Source organism: Colias croceus, chromosome 3 (genome assembly GCF_905220415.1).
Source record: "Colias croceus chromosome 3, ilColCroc2.1".
Classification (NCBI taxonomy): Eukaryota; Metazoa; Arthropoda; class Insecta; order Lepidoptera; family Pieridae; genus Colias; species Colias croceus.
In genome coordinates, this window is record NC_059539.1 from 1,103,341 (window position 1) to 1,125,965 (window position 22,625).

Consider the following 22,625-nt stretch of genomic DNA (forward strand, 5'->3'; position numbering starts at 1 on the left):
TTTTTTGTGTTGTATTTCTAAAATAAAAGCAGAATAATATTTACCTGTAAAACTGCTGGCTTATCATAACCGACTAGCTTCACTATCGGAAATCCATTCCCTGAATTGTCCTTTACTGCTCCTCTGCTTCCTTCAGTCTGATATCTGGAATGGAATTTTAAAGTTATTTATTATTATGGCTTTAGTATGATGTCTATTATTAATTTATATGTTTTCAAATGATATGTGATTAAATTTGTAACTTGTTTTATTAGCATAAGTAATTTTTATATTAGCAGAATCTGCAATGACGCGTTTAAAGTTTTTTGACCATACCTAATGGCAAAATATGTGTACCTATCGATTATTATCGATTTAAACATTCAAGATTTTTTTTTTCAATTTTTTGAATTGATTTGATCATTTCGAACACTAGTATGACGAGCTTTTAAATAAATTAAATTATGTAAATAACTTTTTTTCAGTGCACAAATGACGCACTTTAGACTAAACAAAGGTACTTTAATCGTTATAGCGTGAATAATTTCATAGTTAGTTAGTTCATAAATATACAAAATATATCTCACCTCGCTCTGTGCTGCGACTCCGGCTGGCAGAGTATCTGCAGCTCGACCGTGCCGTCCTTGGACTTGCTGGTGAGCGGCGCGGCGAGGCCGGGCGGGCCCGTGTGCGTCATGGAGGCCAGCGCTCTCCGCCGCGCGAGCGCCTGCGCCAGCTTGCCCCCGTATTTACCCCCCAGCTTGCCTCCCAACTTGCCCCCAAGCTTGCCCTCAGCCGCGTACTTGCTGGCTAACTTGCCAGTGCTGCCCAATTTACCGCACGACCGGTACGCCGGCTCTTGGAACCTATTGTTGGAGTCGGTTATTATTGGACTAGATATGCTGCACCCCGCTCGTATCCTGAAAACAAATTACTTATACATTATTCGATGAGAACGATAGTCGAGTAATCTCCCAATTACAACTGTGAAGTGTGAGTTCGATCGCTTTATCAAACGATATCTCGCCGTTTCGTAGATCCCGTTGCTAGGCGAAGGATTTACGTAATAAAAGTTCAGAGTTCGGATCAGTGTCATTCAATTTTAGATAGGCAGATAGCTGGGATTTTGTTTAATATTATATCGCTGTAGATGTTGCGACTGTCGATATAACACGTAGTGCGATAACGGACGTGTCTTTAAGACCACACCGACATACATAATTTCTGTTTAAATATTACATTATTAGAACAATTGGTTATTTAATATTTTAAAGTGTAACATGTGGGGTTAGATAAGAACTGATACGGCGGGGTTGTGGCCGCAGCATTAGCGTATAAGGCTGCGGCCACAAGCCCGCACACAGCGTGTGGTAGAGCAGTGTGTGTAACGTACGCGGGCGCAGGCAGGGCGGAGGGCGCAGCGTCGAGCGGCGCGGGCGCGGGCGCCGCGGGCGGAGCGAACGCGTACACGTCATTCGCATCTTCGCACTCTATTTTAACGTCCGACTCGTTTTCACGGCGACGCTTTGTATCTGGCTGATCCCATTCCTCCGGCGCGTCCGACAGTCTGCGCACACCCGTTACAATTTCGAATTTAGATCGTTGCAATTTATTTTTATCTGTCAAGGATGAATTATAAGCCAAAAGCGTGTCGCAGATCTTGGGAATATCAATTTTTTTTTATTATGTCAAAACATGCTTTATTTATAGATCATTTTAATCATCATTTTAAATGCAGGAATGCAAAAAATTCAGGGGGATATAGAACGCGCGACTTAACCATGCGCCGTCAGGTGCCAGAAAAAATATAATTTAGGCGCTTCTATTTTTAACGTTACTTGGCATCAATCAACAACAAGAGAACATGGAATGGTTAGTTGAAAAGGTTAGTTTTTTATCGACCATCAAAACGTAATACATTCTACACAAATGTTAATCGTTCAGGCATTGACCAAGAAAACATCAGACGTCACAGACCACCATTACCATCAACAATATCTTAAAATCCCAAAGGTCAAGGCAAGTCATTACGTATTTCATACGCTTTATTAAAAAAATATGGCATAACTACTTTGGATGTCTAAAACGTGATTTTATAAACCAGTTATTGGTACCAAAAAAACTTACCGTCGACGCTCTTGAAAAAAACCTATGAGAAATATTCAATTTTGAGAATAAATTTTGAATTAACAATTTGCGTAAAAAAATGTATATTATATCTTAGATGCATCTTCAAAACAAGTTACATTTTAGATCGTTTTCAAATAAAAAGATAGGCACTCCTACTCCATTTTAAATCTATAATAATAACATGTCCATAACATCATCTTATTTAGAACCGTCTCTATTAAAAACTGCTTTACCAACCTAAAATGTACGAAAAATGAAACAATCTACGAAATTCTAGAGCTTCCGCGGTTACCTAATATGTGTTCAGTTTATCTTTATTAATTGTGCGCGTGCGCAGCGTGGCGCCGCACGTGCTGACGTATTTTTGGCAAGCCGCCGCGTGATTCATTGCTACCTATTATAGATTTTACTCTACTGAACTTTTATTCAGTACTTCTTGCCGTAAACAATGAAGTGGGTTACCATGGTGATTTGAATTTGTTTAGGTGTGTGTCCTATTGTGCTGGTAAAGCATTCAACTTATGTAATTTTGTATAAGCCTCTTTGAAGGTATACACACAAGGAAAATTTGTTTTGTTTTGTTCAAATATATGCATGTACTAAAACTTAAAATTTCTTATTCCGTTGTTTTGTAATTTTAGATAATAAGTAAACATGAATAATTAGTGTCTAGTTTTAATAATGACATTATATTTTCAATTTTCAATGATAATAAAATTAATGTTAGGTATATAATCTCGTGTCAAAAATTTTGTAAATTCAATTTCAGTGAGATATTGTCAAAATAAAATTTGTCCAATAAGTATGTCATATTTACGCATTTATTAAAGATAGATTTAATTGAAAGCGTCAAGGATAGCTGCCAAAAATACCAAATGCTGAGGCGACACTCAGGAGGCGATTTATTTGCGTGCGTCATTCGTGAGACTGAACGCATTGACATATATTTGCATTTATCCATTTAACCTGAAATCACTTTTAAGTTTCCCGCTATTAGCATTTTTTTATTTTAACGGTCACATTTGTGAAAGTTTTTTTTTTCTGAATTATGGACGGCTTCATAGACTGCATTCGATTGTTAGAGGATTGTTACGATGTTGTTTCAAAGAGAAACTAAACTACCTATTTAGATTTAAATTTCTACCTAAGTATCAATTTATTTGTTATTAAAAATGACTACTGATAATGATAGGTACAAATGAATGTACTGCATGTTATTACAAAAAAGTTTGGAAAATCCAAAAGTGCACGCCTCATAATCTCATCCTTTACAATAAAATTGATTATTTATAAAGGTGTATATAATATAAGTATGTAGATACACTTGTTCTCATGTGCTCCAATGCTCTTGTACTGTCTCAAAACAGTTGGAAAAGTAAAGAAAGCGGTACCGTAATAATTGAGCTATTTTTCTTGTGGCCCCACCTAGATGTGAAACTGCGCAGTGCGCAGGTTTAAGGGACTGACTACCAACTTATTTTTTTAAACCTTGGCTTATAGTATAAAGAATCGAGTTTATAATGGTGAATTTTGAGTACACTATAAATATAAAAAAAAAAAAATAAAGAATATATATAGATATACTAAAATTATGGAGAACAGTCGATATTTTTTTTTTGTTTATTTAATAACAATTAAACCACATCGAATCAGACCCTGAAAAATGAAAGGGTTCTATTCCTGAGCATACTCAAGCGTAAGAGAAAAAAAAAGACTCGATTAGTAAAGTATTTCGGTCGCTATCGTGTTAACAAGAAAATCCTCCGCACATACAGACACACGGACGTCCAAGACAGAACTTTTTTAAACTGTTTTTTTAACTAGTTTAAATAACAAAAATGACATCAAAAACATCATGAATGTTAAAAATAGTTTTTTTTTTCTTAATATGTGTGTGTATGTATTATCTTACAAGTGCAATGTATGATACATAAAGACATTTTAAGTTTGAAAAATCAGATGTTTTGCGCGAAGTGACAGTAGTACCCACCTCAACGCTTCGCTTATGAGGCGTGCAAAATCCTCGACTTAATGATTGTTTCTTCCTAAGCAGTAATTAATACAAGTGATAACTGCGTTAAAAACAACCGACTTCAAACTTGCACTTGCAAAATTTACAAATACCTACAGACAAAAATGCTCATAAAATAAAAACTACTGGGCCTATCCGAATAAAATTTTTATGGGACCAATTCGACACCATCCCGCATCGAACAAAAAAAGAATCACGTAAATCGGTTCAGAAACCTCGGAGTAATCGGTGTACATACATAAAAAAAAAAAAAAAAAAAAAATATACCGGCCGAATTGATAACCTCCTCCTTTTTTTTGAAGTCGGTTAAAAATGAACACCATGATCTATGAATAGAGCGTACTGCGTATCACAGTGACAATATTGATAGGTTATCAGATGCGACATTCTTATCTCGCCTGATAACAGAACGGAAGTCACAATGCAAACATTTTGTAACTATTAATGATTTGAAACAATTGCATGACACGTTTTATGATTACAATTACGCAGTTTTGATTCATACATATTGAACTATTTGACCCCAATTTTCTAAGAACGGCTTGTTAAATTTTTTGAATAGACTACTACAAATCAATTCGTTTGTTGTTTGTTTTATGATTGTAATCAATATGATAAAGAAATGGTTCCAAAAATAGGTATAATGCTAAATGTTTAAAGAATAGATATACCTAGGTGATAACATAATTGGATATAACTAATCATCGCCTCCGTAATCCTATTAAATCCTAATTACAGCTCTTTTGTATATGTTATATAATTAATAAGTTTTGGGAGTCTCAATCTGTTTGTATAATAAACTAGTGGTCCGCCCCGGCTTCGCCCGTGGTACTTACATGTTTAAACTATCCTATCTCTCAAGTTGGATCGAACTGCACATGGTGTGCGAATTTTATTATAATCGGTTGAGTGGTTTAGAAGTCCATTGAGGACAAACATTGTGACACGAGATTTATATATATTAAAAATAACATAAAAACTGATAAATTAAAAGACATTAAAACTTCATTTTTCTTCAAGTATTTGAATTTGCGAGATTTTTAAATGACCATCTAAATACCTATATCTGTCTATTGATAATTCAAAGAGATATTGTCGTCTAAGAGTAGTTTTACTGCTAAATGAGATAGCGAAAACCGTAATCACAGATTTTTCATTTGATGAAATCATTTTCCTCAAAAGAGACTAGAAACCAATCTCAACTATGATAAATACTATCTTTTCATATTTAAAGATGAAATAATTTTGATAATATTACGTAATTTGATAACATTAAATAAACGATAGATGTCGCTGCCAATATAATGGAGATTAGGTAAGGTAAGTTTCTAGATAATGTGTTTTGTTTTACTATATTTGATAAATTTCTTACTGATTATAATGCCTCAAAGATAACGACCGATAAATATCGCCTAAATAGGCCCGTTTATTTGGATTATTTTCTGAGACATTTTTATACTTATCACAACTTTAGGGTATAAACTATTAACTATAAACCGACAAAGCCGGAATCACTACATCACTACATCAATTATGGACTGTCGACCTCTGTACAAAGTATTTTTGAACATTGTTAATTTTGTAGTTTTTTTTTTCAAAATAATTTAATTATGTAGTATGCTAGTCTTAATATGCCAGACGTTGATACGGTATTCTCAATAAGTATCCTGTACCATTTATTGACATTAAAAATTACAAATCGTATGCGATTACCGATATCACAGATATTAAAGCGCTAATTGTTTGCGGTTTCCGCGTAAATGACATTCTTTTTTGTACATTGTTGACATTTTTGTTTCTTATTAGCGCCTGTGTCTGACCGGAATGGGCGTTGATGGCATTAATGCTTATTTAAGTTATTTCAGATTTTATATTTAAACGTAAGAAATATTATTTTTATTGGAACGAAGTTCCTTATTGCGCGTTGCAAAAGGGGGCTAAACGGAATAAAAAAGTTGTAGCGACACTTTTTGCTATAGTTGCAATCCGTGCGGCGTGCGTTTCTCTGTATCTCTCTCTTCGTTCCTTCCGGGTGTCCCCCCTGAAGTAAATAAGTACATACATTTTATTGTTAATAAATAAGTACATACATTTTATTGTCAATTGTTTAATTAATGATCATAATTTTATGTTAAGGCCCTTACATTATCACGTGCTATGTTTCACTTTTATAACAGTGTCGATTAGATTACCGTTATGTTTTTAAATCAATTAAAGTATTCACGTGTACTCCATAAACAACAAACAGTCTGTCAACAGATAATAAATATTATAAATAATAAATCAATAATTATATATAAACTGCATCTCATAGAAATCAGAGCGATAAACTGAAAATTACGTGAATGCATGCATCTCTACACCGAAGGTCGCTATAAAATATTATCTATTTAAACATTAATCTATGCCTTATATTAATAGTCTATGTGTACAGTTATTTAGTCTTCTGTTTTGTGTAAATAACCTAGGTACCTACATCTATGTTATAAACACGAGAGTAACTGTGTATGAATTATTAACCTGAACGAAATTTTTTAAAGTGAAACTTTTATTACATCGTCTCAAACTTTTTGGTCTGTGTAGCGCATGTCGCGTGACGCACGATACGTACGATAATTATCGTACAAATACGATAATTTTTGGTTAAATGTCTATAGTGTGAAAAAAAGTTTCACTTTTACCGTGGTTTCATAAAACCACACAACATTTTTTTCTTTTAGAATGGATGTAAGAAAATTTATAAATTACAATATTTTATACAAGCCGAATAAACTTACTCAATTTTTGACCTGTATGCCAAAAAAAACGGCTTTGGCGGAATTCGGAGGCTCTATTACGTAACATTTGTTGTCATGGCAACTAAAGTGTTGACACGAAGCAAGTATATACCTAAATTTTAAAGTGGCGCACGAGGACTGATGTGATCTTGGTCAAACAAGTCTAAATTAATATAAATATTAGTCGTTATTATTTGACATACAATTAGTAACATGCTAATTATTTAGTTGTGTAAATGGTTTGTTGTTAATTGTAAGAGACAGTACGGTTGTTACGTAGGTATTATATTTGCTGTACAGTTATAATTTGTTAAAGCAATGCAAACGACAACGGAAGCGTAACATGTAACAAGGCATTGCATATAGGTACTCCACAAAGCTTCTTAATTACCCACACGTTTAAAAAACATATTCATTTTACCGTTAACGTGCAATTTTTTTTACTAATAATGTCAAAGACAGTCCAACATCCTTGAAGTCAAGGATTGTATTAATAGTTAGATTTCCAAAAAGGAACAATTTTATAGAATACACCCAGAGCGGGCGTCAACGTGCAATATCATTCGACGCAGCATCACAATTAGTTAGCATAACAGAATACAGACCCACATTCAAGACATCCCGACGAAGCGTTGACATCCAGAAGCGAATGTCTCACCTGTTGACGGGGTCCGGGCCGAGCCCGCTGTCGTTGCTGTTCTCGCACGGCTCCGGCGGCCTGATCGTGTGCGTGTGTGCGTAATGCGCGAGCTTCCCGAACTTGCCCAGGTGCGCGAACTTGCCCGGGTGCGCGCTCTTGCCCGACATGCCCGGGTGCGCCATCTTGCCCGGGTGCGCCATCTTGCCCGCGTGGAGATACTTGCCCGGGTGCGCGCGCTTATGCGGCGCCCGGATTACCTTCCTGTGGACGCGGGCGCTCATAGTCGCGCTCGTGGACATGGTCATTTTCATGCCTGTCAACAACACGGAGTGTTAGGATGGGCTGTACCGTGAGCCGTATTGATATGGCCTATTCTAGACGTCGAGTTGGTTAAACAATAAAGGTCCATTTTAAAATAAATTGACAAAAGGAAATAGTAATTATGTTTATAGACTTTGTGCGATATTTAGAGATTTGTTTGATGATGTTAAAAATGAGAGTAAGAAAGAATGCGACGCGATTAATAATATATTCTCATAAACACTCCTTCATTTGGTACACCATCCACTCTATATAATCCTATGTTAATTCAAGTATCAATTACCGTATACATAACAATGTATAGCCGTTTTATGTTCAGATGTTTACATAGTCCATTATTCATGTGTAGCGATGAGACGGCCTTGAACCGCCTTTAGCGATTCATCACAATTGTGAACACAATTGTGAGTAAGCAAGATTGCCATCAAATCGTAAAATATGTACGCAATGCGATGAAATAATACTTCCGATTTATACGACGAATGATAATTTGGGTGACATAAAAGTTTATTGATTGAAATATTAAATTATGTACAATTGTATGTAAAGTTACTTCTGCGAATCAGGGTTAAAATAGAATCGGTTACACAAGCATTATGCTGTTAAGAATCATAAGATAAGTTCAAAATTAAAATTATATAATTCCTGGAAGCAATTACTTTTAAATACACCAAGAATATGCTTAAAATACTTTATATTTTATCATCAAATAAATCGGAAAATATATTACGGAATACCAAGAAGTTAACACGAGCGAAGCCGTAGGTGAAAAGTACTATTAAGTATAAATTATTTACACATGCCACTTTTTTAGTAGAAAGTGTATTTAAAATGTTATTTGTTTAACAGTTCTTACGTGATTTCGTTGGTTTATTCAAAACTTAGTAAAATATTCACCCTCTTTAAGATTCGTTTAGATATGAGAGAAGTCAAGGCAATGATTGTATAAATATTCGAATTAAAGATAAAGATTTGACCGGATATGGATGCATTTAACTGAAAAAGGTGGGAATTTTTTATCTTGAATGAAAGAGTACCTATAGAGGAATAGTATGCGCCTATGTAGTGTTTACATGATGGCTTAGGTATAATTTTTTTGATAAGAATTATTCATATTTTGTGAGGTAGATAAATGAATTTATTGTTTATATAATTTCAAAATTACCAAGATAATTCTGTAATTATTAGCCTGTGCTAAAGCTTAGGAAACCTAGAGGCACTTATCAAATATGGGAAGATTATTAGTTTGATTAGGAGTTTGACACAGTTGTTACAGAAACATTAAAATCCCTATGTATTACACATACCTTAAACAAATGTTTTCGGGATTTCCTTTGATATAACAGGATCATAGATATTTAGGTAAAATATGAAAATATAAATTTCCAGATACAAGACACCACTTAGAAGATTTACCTATTAATTGTCATTTACTAAGTGTATCCGAAGGTTCTACTCATTCATCTGTCTTTACAAGTATCGATAAAGCCGATCATTTGAGGGCCACTCATAGTACATTACCTTCAAGTGACGTAGCTAGTTTACCTTCATGTCTCATAAGACTGAATGAATAACTTAGAATCTTATTAATAAGAAGATTCTTTACAAAAAGTCAAATTTCTGGAAACAAGGGTTTCTACTTTTTTTGTTTTTAATCTACAAGATCTTTTTCCTGCTCATGACGTACAGACAGACAGACCATCGAACCAATGACTCATAGATATAGATAACATAAAAATGCGCGATGGTAGGTGATAAAGATCGCAAATAAAACTCGTCCTTGAGTCGACTGAAGGCTGTAGCGTAATCCGCTGACACCTTACAATACATATATGATATATGTATTGTTGTATATGTATTCTAAGGCTGACACAACAATATTGATGAAGCGGATAAGCGATTACTTTGAGTGCGGTAGATAGGTACCATTGTACGGGTAAAGTGAGTCGATTTGGGAAAGCGTTTACGGGCCTCGTGTATAATATATATGTACACGTTATACATTATATCTGCTACATTGATTGTAATAAATGCGAAAGTTTGTGAGGATGTGTGTGTGTGTTTGTTACTCTTTCACGCAAATACTACTGAACCGATTACAATGAAATTTAGCACACATATAGAGGGTAACTTAGATTAACACATAGCATAGGTTTCATCCCGGAAATCCCACGGGAACGGGAACTATGCGGGTTTATCTTTCAAAACGCGGGCGAAGCCGCGGGCGGAAAGCTAGCTAATTATAATTCGATTTAGCTAGATGTAGGAAAACATAGGGATTCAAAAATTATGTTGGTGTTAATAGTTAACAAGAAATTGAATTAGTCTTTATGTGTAACGTAAAGACAAGAGATGTTTTTTTAAGAAATTCTGGGATAGTATGCAATAATGTTCTTATTATTGTCATTAGTGATTGTTCTACTAATACGGGAAGCTGCCAATGTTAAAAAAGTTGTATTTAATGAATACAGAGATGTTTCTTGATCTTTCGTGCAAAAACAAACGTGTTTTGGCTGATATTTGTTATGCAGGTAGAACATAATTTATTATAGGCTAATGGAATACAAAACACATATGGGCTATGGGCAACTAGTATAATGTTTTCGTAAGGCAGTATATGAGCTTAACCAGGACTAAAATTGTTTTGTATTTTTTAATGATATAAGACCTACTACAATATACGTCTGGCCTCTATCGTTACATCTTTGAAAACATTGATAAACAATTATAAACTAAGTCTAAAAATACATTTCGATAAGATTATTTTTATCGTAATCTATGCTTTCGTGTTATTATTGTAAATGTTCACTAGCATTGTTGTGGCTATTTTTATTTTCATTATACTATATGTATATTTTTTACCGAATACCAATTATAATCTACAATAAATTAATGTATTAGCTCTTATCAAAAATACATAACAACTTAATTTGTAAAGCTTAGCTGACAAAATGTTCGTAATGGAAAATTATGGACTTTTTCTTTCTTTTTTTTCAAACATGATGTCACACATACACACACAAACACACAAACACACACACACACACACACACACACACACACAGATTTTATTCTTTCTTTTCTTTTCTGTTTTTGCATTGTATTCTTATTGTTTTTTTTTTTCCTGTTTCTGTATCTAATAGTGTTAAGGAAGAGCAGAACCTCCTGACACAAGCATTTGTTTGCTTACTAGGAGTGTTCCAATCACAAATTAGTTAAGGACATATTGTAAAAGGAAAAATAAATAATTTTGAATTTTTTTTTTTGACATAATGCACCACAAATTACTTTAGAAATATAATTGATTAATCAACAAATAACAAGATGATTTGCAATTCAATCCATAAAGTAATAAGTATTAAATAAAAAAAAACCATTGAATGTCAATTAAAAGTAACGCAGCATTATCGTCATTTCTGCTCAGAATATTTCTGTTCAATAGACCATAATTACACAGTATTTTATCCTTGTGCATTGTTAGCTTCATTAGATGCGTTTTTGCATTAATTTCATAGATCGAGAACGATAGCGCACAAAGTAAACAATTTCATTGCTATGCGAAATACGCTCTTATCTCAACGCAATAAGTACTAGGCTTAAATTACAGATCATTGGACGCTGTAGGTAACCTAAAACATTGAGTAATTAATGTTTAAGATGGAACATTATAATTGTTTAGTGACAGCTCCTGATAACGTTATTTGAAGAATAACTGCAACTACTTAGGTACTGTATAGCGTTTATTATTAACTGATATTGTAAACCATCCGTTTTGATAAGTAAAGACATAAATTACACATAAGAATTTCATCTAGATAAATGACGTAGGCTGTACCCCCTACAGTGAACGTTCTGCGACTGAACGCTATATCATTTATATAACAGTGGCCCGAGTTCATTACCCTGGGGTGCACCGCGACCTCAGATATCAATTAATAAGTAGCAAAACAATGTAATACTTATTATACATTATATAATATGAAAATCAATAAAAAAGAACAAATATATACATTATCAATGCAATAAAAGGATGGTTAAAGTTCAATTCCTATTGAAAATTTCAATAGCTATGAATGTTTATTAATGATAAATGCAACATGTTTACTTTCTTATGATTTAATATAATAAACGCAGTATATGTTTATCAATACGCTACATTATTGATAACTAACATGAAAACAATATTATAATTAAGGATATTTATAATTAAGCTTCACAGAAAGCCGAAAATTTTGCTCTAGTTTATTTTTTCTTTTTATACGATTAGTTTATTGTTTTGTAGGATTAAATTTAAATCTTTTGCCGAAAATGTTCAGAGAGCCTACGATACCGATAGTATTAATGAATAGACGTCATATATTTTTCAAATCACAAATTTTGTATCATTTTCAAAGAACAACTACAGTGTTATGTATTGCCGAATCTTCTCTATAGAAACTGCTTTCCGAGCCTATTCTGTTGATTCAAATGTGCCTCTAAAAGAAGTCTACTTGAATAAATACATTTGTGGAGTTTAAGGTACGCAATTTAGTTTTTTTTTTATAATTGAGAAAAACAAACCTCGTATGAAAAATGATGCTGCCATAATATGGCTTTAGGTGAAACGCTGTCAAACGCTTAGCCTTGTTCCACGAGGGAGCTATTATACAAACATGCATATAGCTCCATCATTTTCGTCTGCTTACCACAATATTTGGTCCAAACCACAACCAAAATCGAAACTACAATTCTTCATGTGAATATAAAGACGATACTTACGTAACACATTAAAATAATGGGTCAGCAATTGAATAAAATACTGTTGTTCTCCACCGTGGCATCGCACGTGAGCTATTACAAATTTAAATGAACGCTCACTTCGACTCGTATTTTTGTATATTAAGTAAGGCTATGTCAGGTAACGCAATAATTTAAATAGAAGCAGATCTTTTTGTATACGCAGATGTGCCGAATGAATAAGCGAGTATAAATAACGTTAATAACTTATTTGCCGTCTACAATTATTGTAGGTTTTGCTTGGTTGAATATGTAACGTGTTATGGAAATATAGTATCGTTGTATGATCAATTAGTTGATTGGTTATCTGGAATATGTATTTTTTAATCTTTTCAAAACAAATTTTGAGTCTGTTTTTGTATTTACATTCTGTATTTTTGTTTTCTAAATAAGTTAATATTTTAGAAATATAAGTGATAATCCAGATAACGTTATTGGAGAGCTGTGAGATGATATGATTAAATAACTTTTTTTAATACAATTTATGAATTTATAACTATCTGGTCCACGGACGAACCCACGGGCAAAGTCAAGTATTTTTTGTGTTAGTCTGATGTATAACCTATATTACGGTACAGGTCCATCCTAATCAGTCGAGTAGTTTTTTCGTAAAAGTATAGTCTAACTATCCATACCCACAAACATTCGCATTTTTTATATTTATACAATCATAACAAAAATATTTTAAATAAACATTTATCCTATTTTTAAAGAAAGTTAAGTAATGAAGAATATAAACTTAAACGCCCACGTAACGTTTTAAATCTCTTCAATAAAAAGCCGGCTTGTCAACAACATAATTTTTAACCTGGCGACGAACTTTACCTCAGTTTTGAATTGTAGATATCTAGGTTTTTTCAATGCTAACTTATGTTTTGTATTGTTAGACGTAATGCAATGTCGAATGGTTAATTATATGATAAGTCATTTTGTCACTATTGAAACCTATATCATGTCAAATAGTTTTAGTATAATATTATTGCTCAAACTATAGGTAATGAATTTTCATACGGTGGAAAGAAATTAGGAAAGTTGAAGATGCAATTGAATTGTCAAGTCAATCTTCATAGAAGATGAAGTAAAACTGGTGCCATACGAACGAGGCAGTCATATAGAAAGGCATAAAGCGCGAACACATGTCAGTTCATCTAAACCCATGTTCACACTCGACCACAATCTGAACATCGATCGTCCGCCCACGCTCGCTGCAAAAACAGCATTATCGCAATTTATAAGAGGCTGATGACCTGCGGAGTAAATAACTAAATAACAGGTGAATGCCTCCAACTTCTCCATACTGTATTAGAAACTACAGATCCGGTATCCACCAGATACTGGTTTCGACAAATGGGTTAGACGCTATCAATTAATGGTTATCTTTAATCGCCAGTTTTTCTCGTTCTAACTATCTCAAATATGCGTCACAAATATGCAACAAACACGTCGAGATAGCAATTCAATGCCGTGTTATTTATAGAAAGTATCAAAGCTTATAAAAGAACGCGTAAAATATAAAATTTCACTAACAATGTCACAGTTAATCATAAACACAATGCATCGTGAAGGTTGCATGAAATTAGCAGAGAAAATCGAATGACTTGAATAAACGACAATATAAAACAATGGAGGAGTGTGAGGCGAATCGTATTCGTTAATTTTTCTCTCTATTATGTATTAGTGGCGTAACTTGCCATAGTTAAACCGGCTATTCACCTACCTGCAACAGGGGCAATATTGGAATTGCACCCTTAATTGACTACTTACTTGTGATGAGGCAAGCAAGGGCAATTCAGAGAACAGATGAAACTGCTTCGACCTCCTTGCAAACGAGATTGTTCCAATATTACCCCTGAGGCAGGCATGTGAGTAGCCGGCTTTAATAGTTTCGTGCCAGAGTTACGTGAGGCGAAACGGGCAGGTGGGTTTATAATTAAATATAGGTCACAGTTAAAGGTTTGGTGCTTATTTTTAATAGGAAGATGCACATAGATTATCGCCACTAATGAAGTAAGGAAAGTAGTATTTCACAAACTTAAAACGGTTGTTCGTCTTGTATGGGACGAGTTCATGGATAGGTCTTAGAACATATTATACAATTTGTTAGATGTGTTACTTCTGATAAAATTTCTATATCTACATTCCAAGATAAAATTCCTTCCAATTTTAAACTGTAATTGTTAGTCGTTTAAACTGAAGAATGACAAAAATAAGATAGGCAGCCAAAAAGTTATTTTTGTATAAAACAAATTCTTAGGACAATAATTATTTCTGAAGTATACTGATATATGAGTGTTTCTAATGAAGACATGTCGATAAATTTAAAAATTAGTTTAAAAGACAATATATAATTACGAAAAAGAAACAAAACAAGACAAATTGTGAGATTGATTGAGACAACAAATCTCATCAATTTTGTCGATTATACTGCAAAAGCACTCGATAAAAAAAGACAGGTTGACGTAGCTTATTTTGATTTTAAAAAGGCTTCGATCGCGTAAATAATGATGTTCTTTTATCGAAATTTTCTAAATTTGGTTTTACACCCAAGTTGATAAAATACTTCGCTAACTATTTTGACGGTCGCGTCCAATACGTCCAACTCGGACGTCTACGTTCCGATCCTTATTCCGTGCATTCTGGCGTAAGTCAGGGCAGCACTTTAGGACCTACTCATTTCTTGGTCATGGTAAATGACCTTCCTAATGTACTAAGATCAGCCCAATGTCTCATGTTCGCCGATGACTTAAAACTATTCTTAACTATCGAATCTCATTCCGATTGCTTATCTTTACAAAATGACATAATAAATTTGACTTCTTGGTGCCACGAAAATCAATTAGAATTTAATATTTCAAAATGCAACATAATGACATACACTCGCTCGCGTTCACCTATTGTATATCCATACAGCTTAGAAGGCACAACGCTGCGCAGAGTCGACCACATCCGCGATTTAGGAATACTTTTTGATAAAACTTTAACGTTTAATGAACATATTGAGGCTCTGTGTCAAAAAGCGTACAAATCCCTCGGCTTTATCGTACGGCAATCGGCGAGGTTTCAGGATAGAAAAACTGTCGTCGTATTGTACTCGGCCTACGTACGCAGTATATTGGAATACAACGCAATAATATGGAGCCCTCACGAAAAGAAATACACACTACTGCTCGAGAGGGTTCAAAGAAAGTTTGCTCGTTATTTGTATTTAAAACTTTACGGATATTATCCTTACATGTATCCATCTCTTTTTGTAATAGGCATGGTTGGCTTAAATACACTTGAATTGAGACGAAAACTTGCTCTCATAATTCACTATTACTTATTATTAAATAATCGCGTCGACAATCCTGTCGCTTTGGGTATGTGCGGGTTGTGGGCGCCGCCTCCCGGCGTGTCGCTGCGCCGCCGGCCGCTGTTCGCGGAGGCCTGTGTGCGGACGCAGGCGGCCGGCACCGCTCCGACACACTCGGCCCTTCATCTGTTAAATCGTGTGCTGGCCTCCGATGCCACAATTGACATTTTTGCTAGTAGTATAAATACTGTCCTAGACCTCTGTATCAGGTACTTAGATGCACATTGAATGTAACTCCATTTTGTTTGTATTTTTGTTAACATATTGTTACTAAATTCTATGTATGCTTTGGTATTATTACTGTAAGTACAAAGAATGATTCTGTGTCAATAAATAAATAAATAAATAAATAAATAAATGACCGAAAAATAATCAACTTTGTATCAACCAAAAACACAGATAACACAAAAACGTCACACGTCAGTCAGACATTTCTGTACCGTCGCATCACTACAATAACCCAGATTAGTCGATAAATAATCGTTAAGCTGATAAAGAGATCCAAATAAACAATGCACGAGACAATTAATAGATAGCATGTGTGAATGTGGGTCATGGCAATGGTATCGCCATCGTGTGCGAGTTGTACTCATATATGTATTTTATTTAACATGGCTTTTAAATGCAGTTAGAAGACTATATTTCAAAATTGCGATAGTTAAGTTAATTCTAAACTAGCTTTCCACCCGCAGCTTCGCCCGCGCAGTCAAAGAAAAACCCGCATAGTTCCCGTTCCCGTGGGATTTCCGGGATAAAACCTATCCTATTTCCCGGGGTAAAATACTACTGCCTATGGGGAAATAGGCTACTGCCTATGTCCTTTCTCGGGTATCAAAATATCTCTATACCAAATTTCATGCAAATTGGTTCAGTAGTTAAGGCGTGATTGACTAACAGACAGACAGACAGAGTTGCTTTCGCATTTATAATATTAGTATGGATTTTGTGACCGAAAAATACAAGAAAAAGTATAAGATTTACCTATATGTACTGATTGACCCGAAAATGAAAACCTAACTCAAGACCAAATAATTCATTTAATTTGGGATAACGAACATCTCGTTGTTATCCCAAATTAAAATAATTTGTAAAGTAAATTAATAGTTTGTAGCATTGAATATGTTTTCAGCATATAAAGATCGATATTGGTTATACTGAACCATCACTACATAGTATAAAACAAGTCGCTTTCTCTGTCCCTATGTCACTTTGTATGCTTGAATCTTTAAAACTACGCAACGGATTTTGATGCGGTTTTTTTAAATAGATAGAGTGATTCAAGAGGAAGGTTTTAGTATATAATTTATTAGGTTTTAGACAAAGCGGGCGAAGCCGCGGGCGGTAAGCTAGTATTATAATAAATTGCTACATTTCATATTAAAAGTCTCTAGATAATCCGGCAGCGGACAGCAAGCGCTATCAAATAAACAGTCACAACTCACAACTCACAATCCGGTAAAGTTATTCATTCAAGATTAAAAACATATTGCGAATCTAGATTGGGATATAATGTGTTTTCATTTTTTGCTATCACAGCTTGCCGCGTTGTTTTCGCATTTTTCAATAACAAAAAGCGCTTGTTGTTGAACATTTATTTTTAAACTCGCCGGCCAGTAATAGACTTTGTTATTATTTCTCGGGGGAGATTAACAATGTTTGAGGACTGGCTGGTTTTTTTTATGTCAAATCCACGATGACAGCTGTATGAAATTTGTCCTTTGCCTGCAGAATTTATGAACAATGGAAAGGACTAAAAAGATCTAAATTTAAATTTCGAGCGGTAAAATAAAAAATTGTAAAAATAATTTCAAAGCTTATGATTGCTGAAACTTTTGAAATTTACTGAGTTTGATTCGAAAAATCCATAACGCTTGTGGTTTTTTAAAGATACCAAAACTATAAATTATTTTAATTGTACCGCGAATTTTGAAAACAAGAACTTCATAAAAAATATCAGACGTAAAGCGTAAAATCCAATGACGTATGAGACCAACTTTAAGCAACTTGTTCCGCTTTTATAATATCAAGCTTAATAAGCGCCTGCGCCTTTTTAGTTTTTACATATTTTCTACGTGAATGTTATTTTTGTAATGGCCTAAAAATGATAATTATTTCTTTGTTTTTTTATTTATCTCTGTTGTTCCTTCATAGAATTCGAGTATAAAAATCTTATGTAACTCAATGTAATTAAACAGCAAATTAACATTTAGAAAATAAATTCTTTACGAAGTTTTGAAAACAAAATGGGCGTCTATTTAAAAAAAAAAGTTTCTTACTATATATAAAACTGGACGTTGTTTTCTTGTTTTTCTGTATACATAATTTATTTTAAAATTTAAATGAGTCACGGATATTAAACTCGGTTTTGTGGTCTGGTGACCACGGACCACGCACCTAACTATGTATTAGGATAGTTTAAATAATTAATTAATTATATATTTTGTTTTTAAAGTATATTTTTATCATGAAATAAATATATTAAGTTCTGGACTAGTATTTAAATGCAAAATTAGTCAAATTACTGTCTGACTATTTTTTACGCCGTTATTGTTTATTAGATTTGTATACAGTAACTCCTAGAAAAACAGACTAGTTTTATTTTAATTAGAGTTAACATTTTGCATGAGAAACGGCTATCAAGTGAAGTTCGCACGAGCAAAGCCACGAGAAAACTTAGTTATATAATATAAACTGGATTTAACTTTATATTTTATAAGTAAATAAGTATAATGTTTGAAAATATGTCTAAAAAGTATAACGTATTAAAAACTTAATTGATAAATCGATTATTATTGTCACGGGCGTGCTGCGTGCTTGTGGCGCCTAAAATGTTGCTTTTAACGCACATCCGGCTACAGATTAAATATATATTTGATTGATATTAACAAATAAATTATTTTACTGATATTAATTAAATATTATAAGTAATTTTTAGTGCTCCGTACCGAAATGGCATAACGGGACCCTATTACTGAGACTTCGCTGTCTGTCTGTCCATCCATCTGTCCCCTAGATGTATCTTTACGTTAAACTATTTAATTTAGAATAAGTAAGACATATTGTATTGATATTGTACATTTATTTTTAAGTTACTCGTATAAAATTAAATTGTCAATATGCATAATTTTTTTTAAACATCTTCTTTCGGCCGTGCTATAATTTTGTAAACAAAAATAACGACTCCATAATATAAATAAAATTACAATTTAATGACTTAAAACGTCAATAATAATTGTATAAATTACCTACCATTAGCCTACAGCCAAATTAAAAAAAAAAACTTAATGCACTTAGAAGACTGGTACTAAAGGTAAAACTTGTCTTACAAATATTCGAGGCCATTTTAATTTGTTCACATGTATATTTGAATGTTTATCTAAAAAGATATGCAATAATAATGTTTCACTGGCCTACGGCCTATCGCAGACACCAGTCCTCTTGGTTTATGTTTATTTGTACTTTTGTTAATGTAGGTAGTTATAAGTTTTTTGAGGAAAATAAATGATTTTTATTTTATTATTTTATTGTAGCCCTCAGCCCCCGGAATCACAGACACAATAGAAAATCTATTGTGTCGTGGCCCGATCTGGCCGCTCGGTGGTCAATGGGTTTTTAATACTACAAACATAAAACTATACAATACCTAGATATGTTTATTTCCCGAAGGCTTTTAAAAGGCAAGAATCCAAGTTTAATAATCTATTAAACGTAATTCAATCAAGAAGCAATACTACCAACTTACCAAGAATAACCTACAAGCGAGGTCAGTTTTCAAAAGCTTTTGAATAATGCTTTCCGGGGTTAATATAAAATATTAAAACCCTCATCAATAAATATCTTTATATTCTCTCAACACAACGACAATCACTCACAACTACAAACTGAAACTTATATAATTAAGATCGAATTCTCAAACGACTCATTGATTTATGTAGGTACTATGTATTAATAAATTGACAAACATTCTTTGTAATAAGTAAGCATGCTGTTTTTGAATAACGGCAATTTTTTTTTAAGTGACAATCGAGTCGTCAGACTACAGACCGGCCGTTCAGCCCCCCCGGCCAGGACAAGGCTTGGAACTGATGGGGGGAGGGGAAACATGCTGTACCTACTGCAAATAAAACAAATGTAACATCTTTATACCATGTTTATCGTAAATAAAGAATTATGAATTACTAGATTTCCACCCGCGGCTTCGCCCGCGTTTTCAAAGGAAAACCCGCATAGTTCCCGTTCCCGTGGGATTTCCGGGATAAAAACTATCCTATGTGTTAATCCAAGTTACTCTCTATATGTGTGCTAAATTTCATTGTAATCGGTTCAATAGTTTTTACGTGAAAGAGTAACAAACATCCATACATCCATACAAACTTTCGCATTTAAAATATTAGTAGGATGAACATCGATATGTACTTAAATACCACTCAGGGCCTCACTACGTCACCACAACGTACAACAATTGAGTCACGCTCAATTAAATGCACCATACACGCGTATCGCACTCAAGCGCAATAATGTTTTACGCGCTTTCATTAACCAATTACGAAGCGATTACGGAAAAACCGAATCATTATCTTGTTTGATATCCAATATGGTGTATAAATCACTCGTTTATATGCTTGCGGTTTAGGCTATTATGTTGAGCATGCTAAATCTGTTTTAGAATTACAATGAGTGTTATTCACAGAACATATATTTGTTGCAGTGGTGATATTAATTTGCACGATGCATTAGGACATTTTACAAAACTTCTGCCTTCCTTTGCTTAGTTTGAGCCTATCAACCTAATATATAAAAATTAAAATGATGCTACAAATTCATCGTTTTATGTTTTACTTACATATATTTTGGCAACATTTTAGCAACAACCTAACGCTATGCATTGCATCGTAATCGTTATTCCAATAATCTTTAATAAATGTACTTTAACAGATATGTTTTAAAAGTGCAAAACTCAAGCAAACCTAAAATTCATACACAAGCGACATATTACCGTCTCACTAAAACAATTATAACTTGTAACAATACTGAGAACAAGCTATTACGAAGCGATTAGTGGAACATTAGCGATAAGGGACTATTAATTCTCAAAACCTGCGGTCGATACCACGCGACAGTTTTACGAGATTTCGTCTATTCGTTGTACATTTCTACTTCTAGTACTAGACCAGGGTTTCCCAATGTGTTTCAGCTCGCGACGCAGTTTCACGCTAAGTTTTTTGTCACGGCGCGGCCGCGGCGCCGCGGCCGGCGCCCGGCCCTACCCGCGCCGTAAAAGGGTACTCGGGAATACAAGCACGGCGCCCGGCCCGGGCCCCTCTAACTTTCTACGGCCCGGGCGACGCAGAGTTTGGGAACCCCTGTACTAGACTGTTTATTGTATGTATGTCGAACTAACAAGCTTATTCGGCTCTTTAATTTAGCCTTGAATGGTTTAATTTGGGTATTATAATTTTTAGACTTTATATTTGCAACGTTAATATAGCAAATATATAAAACTGCATAATATCTACCTAGGTACATAATTTACCTATAATCTGAAAACGTATAAATAATTCATTGTTTTTGTTTGTTTTCAAATACAATGAACCATATAATAGGGAAGGTAGTTTTTATCAAAAGATGTCAATCCATCACAACACTTAAAAAATAAATATGAACCTAGAAGAACAAGTTCCGTGGGGACCGTATTGCGGTAAGTTTGAAGGTGAGAAATAGGGTTACAAACTATTTATTATAAGAAAAAATATTTATATTAAGAACGCGAATAAAGTCAAATCACCCATCAACATTTAGTTGATACGTGTAATATTCAAGACCAAATATAAAAAATAAAATATATGTAAAACTTGATAATATTTTCGATTATACTGTCAGATCAAAAACATAAAATATTGAAATTGACTCGATAGAAAAAATTCACGAAGTTACCTCTAAATTTCACACTTTTACGTTTTTTACTTGACATGGTAATGCCTATTATGTTCTTTTTTTCATAAACAATTATATTGAAACATTTGTGAGAACTTTGTCCGACCACTTTTTTGTAATTACTTATAGTTTTGGTTTAATCACGATAAAACACTTTTGGCGCTTACTATATTTTTAATTACGCAAGAAATCATCTTGCATCGCACGTTCCGGGAGCTAAAAACATAATTCTATTTCATACATCAGACGCTATCGCTCCGTTGAGACGAGTAGACCATGCTCAAATTGCTGTGCCGCGCGCCGATTTTTTAATAATATTGTTTCAATATTGTTTTTTTGAAAATGGTACACAACAAAAGAACATTGAAACTTCAGAAACGAGAACTAAAAGAGATTCATATTTAAATGATATCTAACTAATTTTCGAAGATAAGTTAATATAGTATTGTAATCATATTATTAATAAATAATTATTAGTTATTTATAATAAATAATAAATTATTATTTATTAATATGTATTAATAAAAAATACGACTTTCGATTCATTTCAGAAACTTTATGCAGGTGAGTTTAGATATTACATAAATATGTAATATCTAATCACACTCACACGAATTTATGCATAAATTCGTTTCCGTGGGCTGAGTATTGACGCGACGATCTTAGGTATACAAACATATATAT

The 22,625-nt window shown here is 33.7% G+C and overlaps 1 protein-coding gene across 4 annotated transcripts in view; it reads right to left on the reverse strand.

Moving 5' to 3' along the window:
• The window catches only part of LOC123706274 (nuclear factor of activated T-cells 5), a 107,752-nt gene that overhangs the window by 14,121 nt on the left and 71,006 nt on the right, over positions 1-22,625 (reverse strand). For 2 of the 4 annotated variants that reach the window (XM_045655459.1, XM_045655460.1), the window contains exons 2-5: positions 7,577-7,871; positions 1,373-1,546; positions 567-899; positions 45-144 (exon numbers count right to left, since the gene is read on the reverse strand). In XM_045655459.1, the coding sequence (XP_045511415.1) occupies positions 45-144; positions 567-899; positions 1,373-1,546; positions 7,577-7,871 (902 nt within the window). The remainder of the gene's footprint in view (positions 1-44; positions 145-566; positions 900-1,372; positions 1,547-7,576; positions 7,872-22,625) is intronic. The other 2 variants (XM_045655461.1, XM_045655462.1) reach the window with 2 other exon arrangements.